At 31.2% G+C, this 9,463-nt stretch overlaps 1 protein-coding gene across 2 annotated transcripts; it reads right to left on the bottom strand.

The window, feature by feature from the left end:
• Nucleotides 1-1,574: 1,574 nt before the first annotated feature.
• Nucleotides 1,575-8,518, bottom strand: LOC102670369 (uncharacterized). 2 transcript variants are annotated; one of them, XR_005889011.1, is made up of 11 exons: nt 8,340-8,518; nt 6,424-6,507; nt 4,995-5,532; nt 4,589-4,626; nt 3,427-4,326; nt 3,236-3,329; nt 2,640-3,157; nt 2,420-2,540; nt 2,121-2,285; nt 1,974-2,042; nt 1,575-1,873 (listed from the first exon to the last, which is right to left on the bottom strand). XR_005889011.1 is itself a non-coding variant. In XM_041010449.1 (9 exons), the coding sequence occupies exons 6-9, from the start codon at nt 2,519-2,521 to the stop codon at nt 1,718-1,720; spliced, it is 492 nt and encodes a 163-aa protein (XP_040866383.1). In that variant the 5' UTR covers nt 2,522-2,540; nt 2,640-3,157; nt 3,236-3,329; nt 3,427-5,532; nt 6,424-6,507; nt 8,340-8,518; the 3' UTR covers nt 1,575-1,717. The 2 variants fall into 2 exon arrangements, 1 of the variants encoding a protein (XP_040866383.1); XM_041010449.1 differs by having other exon boundaries at nt 3,427-5,532.
• Nucleotides 8,519-9,463: the final 945 nt, after the last annotated feature.

Raw genomic sequence — 9,463 nt, 5'->3', positions numbered from 1 at the left:
AAATGAGATGAAGACAAAAACACAAATATGTCATCCCAGATTGTCATGACAAATATGAAGTTCAATGTTGAAAGCATTCCATACATATACATTGCAAGTTCCCAATAGTGTAAACTTTGGAAAAGTATAACATAATGACATGTTGGAAATATGACACAGATAAGCATCAACATGATACTTGAGAGCATGACAATCACCAAGATGAATGATCAAACTACATTCAACATTCACATATAAAAAGCAAAAGAAGAAGAAAGCGAAAGTAGACAAACTTACAACATTGGAGCCTGTAGATGTTTCTGTACTCATGTTGAGAGGAGAAAGAGAAGGAGAGACAAATGAAGATTTTGTAATTACCACATACAAATTGTATATATATTGCAATTGATAATGATTCAATTATTTTAACAAAAATAGGTAATGAGTAGTTAATGTAACTGCCGTAGCAATTACTTGGTATTGGAAATTGCATGTAACATATACTCGAATACTATGTATATTAATGGACACCCTTTTACTCTTCCGGTAACCCTTAATTAAATGCATTAGATATTAATTATTCATATATTAAAATTTTGGTGAAATCCTTTCAATCATACATTACTTTCCTCCTTTCAATCACATATGAATTTTTTCGATGTACCGGGTATTGGGAATATGCAGGTCAGGTCACGTCTAATACCTAATATATACTTGTATTATATGTGAAAGGTACTCCACAGTATAACCTAACACTAATATGGCAAATAATATACTATAAAGTATTAGGTTAAATAGTACCTGCTTTGGCACCAATTCCAACAATTTATATGGCAGTGATTTTGTATAAGTCTATACGTTACCGTCATAAGGGCATCATTAGTCCATAAGCTTATATTGACTTGTCCACCTACAACAAAATCGTACACAATGTTATCATTATATTAGAAAATACAACTGTTCTACTTTTTTACGAATGCAAAAGAAATTAATTGCATTAAGCAAGTTAACCCCACTAATTTGGCACGTGTATAAAACAATAATTACAATGTACGTTATGGAAATATGCATAAAATGGTTTAAAGAATTCATAAAACTTTTGTTTTCTTTCAATTGATAATTACAAATTGAAAGACGAAATTACAAATTCAAATGATAATTACAATGTATCGTACTAAATCCGTCGTAAGTCCAGAAGCTGATCCTGGCTTGTCAACCTGCAGGAAATCGTACTAAATGTTATCATTTAATTACAAAATACAATTGTTTTACTTTTTCACAAATACAAATGACATTATTTGGATTTAGCAAATTAACCCCACTAATTACGCATGTGTACAAAACAACAATTACAATGTACCTTAAGTAAACATACATAATATGGTTTAAAGAATTGATAAAAACTTTGTTTTCTTTCAATTGATAATTTCAAATTCAAAGACATAAATATATGTCCGTTGGTGACAAAATTTAGTCGTATGTTATTTGTCTGGATTTTAATTCGAAGACACCGTTTTAATCATTAACAATATAGTTCCCATCACGATCTTAAATGGACAACGATTACTGATATCAAATTTAACCATACGAAATAATGTCGATAGAATTCATTGTCCATACATGACTAATTGAGTGGGTACAACATCACCAAAAAATAGCCCAACAAACATAAACCAAAATAACCCAACAAACGTATATAAAATTTAAGCATACAATATATAATTAAATTGTCAACTGATTACTCAGTTTTAATATGTTTGTTTGTGGATAGCTCATACGCAGTAGTATCCTTAGAATCAAATTCATTTGTGGCTTGTTGACCGCTCAATCTTTTGGCAGGGGTGATGAAGGCAGTGTTCCCAGGGTCATAGTCAGTTGACTGGGACAATGAAGGCTGCAAAACAAATATAAAGTATTATTATGACGCCCCAATAACATATTTAGACCAAATTTGTACTTAATTACTTAATGAAAGGTGTAACAAATTTACATACCGTCGGATGGTAATCCCTTGATGAAGTCTCAGCACACGATGCGGGTGACTTCCCTATAGTTTGTTCATCCTGCATATACCACATTCAGAGGCAACATCAAATGTTTTTAAATTTTCGTATACACCCTTACGATAAGTTAACTATTACCTGTAGACCAATTTTGAAAGTCAATGTCTGGATATGATGTTCTTCTTGGCTAACATCCATCACAGATGACTGGCGCATGTTTACACGGTACTTGAACCTGAGCGCCAATGTCTTACCAACCAAATCATCCACACACTCAGGGGACACTTTGATCTTGTCACCACCCTAATAATTATGAATAAATTTAAACAAATAAATTTAATTATTATGAATAAATTTAAACAAATAAATTTAAATGCAATATAGTAAATTCATATTGAATTGTCATGTCATCCATCAGGGTATGTTACAATACATACCGCAATCAATTCATGTCGACATTCCTCGGCTGTCTTACCGAACATTTTGATACACGTTGCATCCCAAAAATGAAAGTTAGCTTTCTCTCCATTGTGTTCCATTTTCACAACTAATTTATACCTAACACAACAATATCCATGTGAATAAAGACTCGAATGTTAAGTACATTATAACTCATTTGGGAATAAATACATTTTACTTGGGAACCATATGACTAACTTGGTTCTGGCACGAACGGCAGGCACCCACTATTTATAATGGATCAAACGTTGTAGTGCAATTTGGAAAGCTATCATAACTCCATGGTGTATCAATCAGGACATCATCCACCGTAGCAACGGTCAAACAGAAACAGTCCTAATTGAATTAAAATATATAACAAATGAAAGTGGACAGATCAAACAAAAAAAAAATTAAACGGGCAAAAATTGTAAAACGACATTTAAAAGGTATGAAAAAAAATCATACACACAACAACAACAACAATACTTTCACCATAAACAGCCGGCAACCACACCAAATCCAATTCGGGAACCACACCATATCCAATACAAATGGTGTTTCATTTAAAATTTTTTGTTGTTACGTCTCTCAGTCTGCTTATGTCACCTAAGTTGACCATCTGAGCATTATGCAAGAACTTATCACGATCACCTCTTTGTGAATTACTGGTATACTGGGATTGCAAACCACTCCCTTCTTCTGTTAATCCACCAACATAAAATGGAACACAAAAACTGCAATGAGGAAGGTCATGACATTAGAGTATTATTATAAACAAAATATATAACTTAAATTGTTTGCAGTTATCATACCTATCAAGGAATTTCCTTATCTCAGCAATATCATCGGAGTTTACATACAACTTGGAACCATTTTTTATATTTTGGACACTGAGGGGATACTTGTCTGCAAAAAAACATTATAGGTACATGAAATAATATGCAATGCCACATAAGATTGATTCGCAAATGTAAGAAGTAATAAAAAAATACATTATATTCACCTTTGGCATCTTTGATCTTAGTCAATGTTAACATAAGCACCAACGGCTCCCTAACAAAATGGTTTTTTTCAATAGCATCATCTAGCTGAAGAGCATAATCCTCCCACAGTGTCATGAGGATCTCAGCATCACTAACAGAACATAACACATACATACTAATTTGTGATTTAATATATTTTATTATGGTTTTTCTAAATATTTAAAAATATAATGAAAATAACCTATTATCTCTCAACTTCACCGTAACCTTGTATGCAGGATTCACTATTTTTTGTTCAATAACTTTAGCGACAACACCCACGACATCTATTTTCAAACCAACATAAATGAATAGAATTAAGTTGTGTTGAACATAGGTTGAATATATAAACTAATATGTAATGGAAAACATTATAATATACTTACCAACTAAAGTATGTCATGGTGCAATGCCAGAAATAATATCAGCAATTTCAGTTATCACGTGTACATTAGCAAGAATTTCAGGTCTTTCAACCTCCTTCACAGATGTTGTTTTCACAAAGTAAAGCAAATATGAAATTGGACTTACTTTATATTCAGATTGATTGTCCACAACTTTGATGTTTTGGATCAAATAGGAACAACCTAAAGCTAACTTCGGTTGAAATTCAGGGAACAACTCTTGCCATAGCGTTGCCTCAATCTTTACACCCTGAAAGTTATAAACAATCCATAACTACAAATACCCTCTTCACTAACTACATAGTAGAATGAAAGCAAATAACATAACAATTATCGTTTGGTCTATGAAGACCATGTCAATCGCTTGTCTCCCATTGTGCTTCTTAACATCCCACATATCGGTTATACGCACTGCTATCTTCCATGTCCCTTTCCTTGGATGCAATTCAGATATAAGATTTTCTTTTCGAGACATCGCTACAATGTCACAAAGAAACAACATGAACAGCGCATCAAACAGAGCATTGAAGTTTTTTTAAAAAATAGTATAAAAGAGACCAATAAACACATGGAAACAAAAAAAAAATACATAGACAAATAAGAAAATGATAGACAGGTAACGAACAAAACAAAAGAAAACGAAGAACCAAAACAACCAAAACCAAAAGATGAAGCAAAAAAAACAAAAAAAAAATGAATACGTGTTAATCTAACACATGGAAAGTAGAAAAAAATGCACCTTTTTTGTTCAAATGAACCTTTCTTCTTCAAATGCACCTGTGTAAAGTACGAAAAAAAAAACAAATAACCAAGAAACAAAAATAAAACACGGAATCATACGCATGCACCAACTAAATCTTTTTTTCACAGGTAAAGGCGAAGCAAAAAAAAAACCAATACGTGTTAATGTAACACATGGCAAGTAGAAAAAAACACACATTTCTTGTTCAAATGAACCTTTCTTCTTGAAATACACCTGTGCAAAGTAGGAAAAAAAACCAAAGAACAAAGAAGAAGCAAAAACAAAACACGAAATCATACACATGCAGCAACAAATTTCTTTTTTCACAGGTAAAGTCGAAGCAAAAAAAAAAAAAAAAGCGTATACGTGTTAATCTAACACATGGAAAGTAGAAAAAATGCACCTTTGTTTTTGTTCAAATGAACCTTTCTTCTTCAAATGCACCTGTGTAAAGTAGGAGCCAAATGCAAGGAAACCAAACGTATAACCAAAAACAGAGGATGAAAATAAAACAAAAGAAACAAAGCGTATAACCAAAACCCTTCATTCATCTGCAATCTGCAAAAGTAAACGTCTTGTCAAGTGGTCATAATTATTGTCGGTATTCAAGAAGCATTGGTATTCGAAAAGCATGGGTAATGGAAATGCATCGGTATACAAATGGTTTATTGGAAACTATTGGAAACACTTGGAATTGGGAACGCATCATTTTGTAGGCCATGCACTGTAGCAGGATATGACATTTTTGGGCGGGAAAGTAGATTAACCACAGCGCGACACGTAGGCCATTCAGGGCCTTGTTTGTATAATGATAGATGATTTGATTCGGGTACGACCTCCATCAGTTATCCTTCTGCATTGTCATATCCATGTAGATTTTCTCTAGTTGGCTAAGTCTACCCCTCCTTGCTTCCAACTCTTGGTAAGACCGATCTATTTTTCTGATAAAAGAAAAAACCTTACTATTAATCTGATATCATGCTAGAAATTAAGATTACAAAACAAGGCCAGCATTCCATACGCAATTTTACAACTTCAATAAGGCCAAAATGGCAGCGAACTAATAGCAGTGAATCCCATAATTGTTATTCATTGCTATTTTTTCTTCTCTTTCTATATTTATATTGGGTTAAAATATAAATCATTGCAACTGAAATAGAACTCCAGTTCTCAAGACTTCAAGGTATCATGATTGTTAGTTGTAAAAAAAATGCCACAATAAGATGCATGCAAATATATAAACATTAAATTTGTCACCCATGACCACATCCTCAAACCTTGTGTTCGGATAGAAGGGTGATGGTAGTTGAGTGTTTAGATCTATAGTAGTCTTATTTCTGAATTAAAATCCTTGGTGGAACTTTATCAAAAGAACCATGTTTTCTTTGCCAAAGAAATCACTAAGCTAAACAAATTTTCAGAAGTAATTATGTTAACAATTCATTCCTAGAACCCAAAGGATGGGATACAAAAGAAAAATAATGCCAAGACACAGACACCACATTACTGCAAAGGATCTTAATACGGTTGGCATTTACTACAATAAAGATATTTACTAAAATTAACAATCTTAAAGCACATTAAAGAGAAAGTAAATAAATTATAAATTTTTCAATACAAAAGATCCCTGAAAAAGTTTCAGTGGAGGCAAATCATTGAACAAAAAATGTTAATCTCACAGAAGACATCAAACAAGACAAAAAAAGCATTTGATCTAAGCCTTTAAAGCCAAGACATATCATTTAACAAAAAAAGTTTAATCTCATACAAGATGTCAAACAAAACAAGATGGGAATTCATCCAAGTCTTCAAAGCCAAATGTAAGGATGTACCTCTTAATGCCAACAGGAATATCACCAGAAGTAAGTGGAATTTCACTTTTTTGATGTCGTGATTCTAAGTCTTTAGCCTCTTCCCTATACATGGACAATGATTAAAAAAGCTATCCATTTAGAACAAATTTGTGGAATGAGGATGAAATCTACAATTACATGCACACAATGTAACACTATAAAGAGAAAGAAGATCAAGAATGGGAGTAGGGATGGAAAAGTAACATATCAATCAATAAATAGAAAATGGCACCATATAGATCTTATAAAATGACTATGTGTGCTTTTGGAAAAGCTCCTATGAAGTTTATTTGGGTTATCTTATCATATAAAGACTGAATTTGAAAATTGAAGGTGTGAGGTTAGTGATCATCATATAAGCTCTACTTAACTTATTTAATAAGCTTTATGGTAAAACTTATCAAGCTATTGAACTCAGCACTTATAACATAGCTCACATGTGACAAGCTTGTTTTGAATAAACACTTCAGTAAGTATAAGGGTATAGTATGGCTAGTATACTGGTAGTAACAGGTTCCGTGTAATCAAAAACTGAATGTACTATGTCAGCACATTCAGTTATTCAATAAGGAAAAGCAGTTAAAATTACTCCTTCCTATGTATAAATACCTATGTAGTGCCCTCTGGTAAATGAATGAATGAAAATCATTTTCATTCAATAATAGCAAAAAGCTATATATTTTTTTTTTTGCTATTATTTATTGTTTCTATTTGTTCCAAAAATAATTTCCAAAACTATGTTTTAATAAATAAAAGGTATAATTGGTATAAAAAATATAGAGAAGGGAGGAGTTGTAAAAAAATGGGGATGCTAATAGCAAGTGTGAAAAAAATACGAGCATGATATAATATAACCGTCGTCCTCGGGTAGGGCCGATTATCACATTATCTTTAATTTCAGTTACAATGCAAGAAATTTCATTTAAGTAAAAAAAGTTCTAATGCAGAGAATTCCTCTATATGATTAATTAACATTCAACAGCTTGACTCTTGTCAAGGCATTCGATGCTGAGTTTGAATGCATAAGTTGGATATGAGAAATCAATAAATGATTGGTCCGAGTAGTACAATCTCTTTTAAGTAAAGTCTTGATTCAAACCTTTTAAATGAAAAAACATGATTAAAAGAAAATAATTTCATTAATTATAGTCCGTCAGTTTTTTGGACAAAGATTAATAGTCAACAAAATTAATGAATTTTCTATACCAACAACATGATAGCAAAAAAAAATAATGATGAGAATTAAGATTGATTAATACACGAGAATTACCTGAATTTTCACCTAATTTTTATTTTAAAGAATTGAGTAATATATTTTTGTATTTTAAGAAAAATTGGTGAATTCTAAGATCCATCTTCTAATTTTTTAATAGGTGTAATAGTGTATATTAGCAATCTCCAGTCAACATTAAAAAAATAGAATTGGACTTCTTAAAATGCATTTTTATAATTTAATAAAGAGAATGTTGTTTTTAGCATTCTATCTATCTCTCACTCAAACACATTAACTATGTTTGGACACAAGTTTATGACTCAAGTTTTGCCAAATTTCCAGGTTAATCATCAAGAAATGAACAGAAGCCATAACTTGTTATGCTTTAGCCCAAACGTGGAACATGCAATCAAAAGTGACTGTTTGATTCAACATCACATCAAAGATTTTTGGTGCGTTTCAAGTTTAGAACGTGCATATTTTTTAATTTTCAGTTCAAAATCATATAAAAACTCAATTTATAAACTTGCTTCGAATTAGACGTGGATCTGTGGTTGAAGAAAAGATACTGAACATATATAGAATAATAGCAAACAATAAATAAACAAATAGAAACACAATAATATTGATTGATATAGAATAATAGCAAATAATGTTAATTGATATATTACAAAAAGCTTACTCCAAAAGAAGGCCTGTAGTCACCAGGAGCTCCACCCTTGTCACCGAAATCACCACTAGGTCCGCGTGGACCTCCACGGTATCCATCATAGTCACCACCAAATCTCCTTTGTCCGTCAAAGCGAGGTGGGTGAAGCAGCAACGGAAACAAACTCAGCTGCTGCTACCACACTATGCGCGATATAAACCCTAATTCTGTTTTATATGACTAACCCTAACAAGGTTAGTAATCTATTTTTATTCCATCGAGGAAGGAGGAAATAAAAACCTACTAGAAATATTTTTTTTATAAATTAAACATAATACGAATTATGAAGAGATTTTTAACATTTATATATTATATTTAATCAACCGAGTTAACAAGAATGAATTTACCATAACTTTTATTTATTCTAAAAAATATTTATTCTTTGAGAAATGTAAAAAAAAAAAAGTAAGTGAAAATTCAAGAAAAAATCAATTTAAAATTTCCAGTAATTGCAATTGAACATCATTCCCATGTTTCGACAAGTATTACCAATGAAAAGAATATCAAAGAGGGAGATACATCATGTATGCATGATAAACACTTGCGTAATAAAGTCAGTCTTCAAAAAGAAATTATTTAAATATAAGTATTAAATTAATTAATATAAAAGATAGTAATTTTATAATATATGACTATCATAATTAAATAACAACATAAAAAAATTTTAACCCATGTATTCTACTTAAATTCTTCAACTATATATTTATTACCTTCTTCTTTCTATAAGATTGCTTTAATTAATTTACAAGAATTAAAAAAATTGGTGAATTTAATTAGTGATTTTAAAATTATTATAAATTTGCATTGTGAAAAATATTTACAAGTATTATGAAATTAGTAGCCTTTATTGTTTATTAACTAATCCTATAAAGTAGTTAAATTCTCCTCTAAAAAATTAAATCCTATAAAAAGGTGAAATAATTAAATAATGTCTAAAAAATGCCATCTAGGGAGGTAGTATGTGATACAAAACCATATAAAGATGGTGAATTAGTTAAGGGTATCAAAAGTGAAAAGAACAACGACGACACAGCCTAGAAAGACCAAATGAAAAAGACTTTGTTTTCTTAACTCACGTTTGTAGTTGTCGCAGAAGC

The sequence above is a fragment of the Glycine max genome, chromosome 16, assembly GCF_000004515.6.
Source record: "Glycine max cultivar Williams 82 chromosome 16, Glycine_max_v4.0, whole genome shotgun sequence".
NCBI classification, from domain to species: domain Eukaryota; kingdom Viridiplantae; phylum Streptophyta; class Magnoliopsida; order Fabales; family Fabaceae; genus Glycine; species Glycine max.
The sequence above is the reverse complement of the archived record's forward strand: the minus strand, read 5'-3'. Positions and strand labels throughout refer to the sequence as shown.

Bases quoted from the DNA above. Each gene is read 5' to 3' on its own strand.
- LOC102670369 (XM_041010449.1), bottom strand. From the start codon at position 2,521: ATGGAACACAATGGAGAGAAAGCTAACTTTCATTTTTGGGATGCAACG. The intron at 2,043-2,120 runs GTAATAGTTAAC...TGGTATATGCAG, and splicing joins CTTTCAAAATTGGTCTACAG to GATGAACAAACTATAGGGAA. The intron at 1,874-1,973 runs GTATGTAAATTT...TTTGTTTTGCAG, and splicing joins CAAGGGATTACCATCCGACG to CCTTCATTGTCCCAGTCAAC.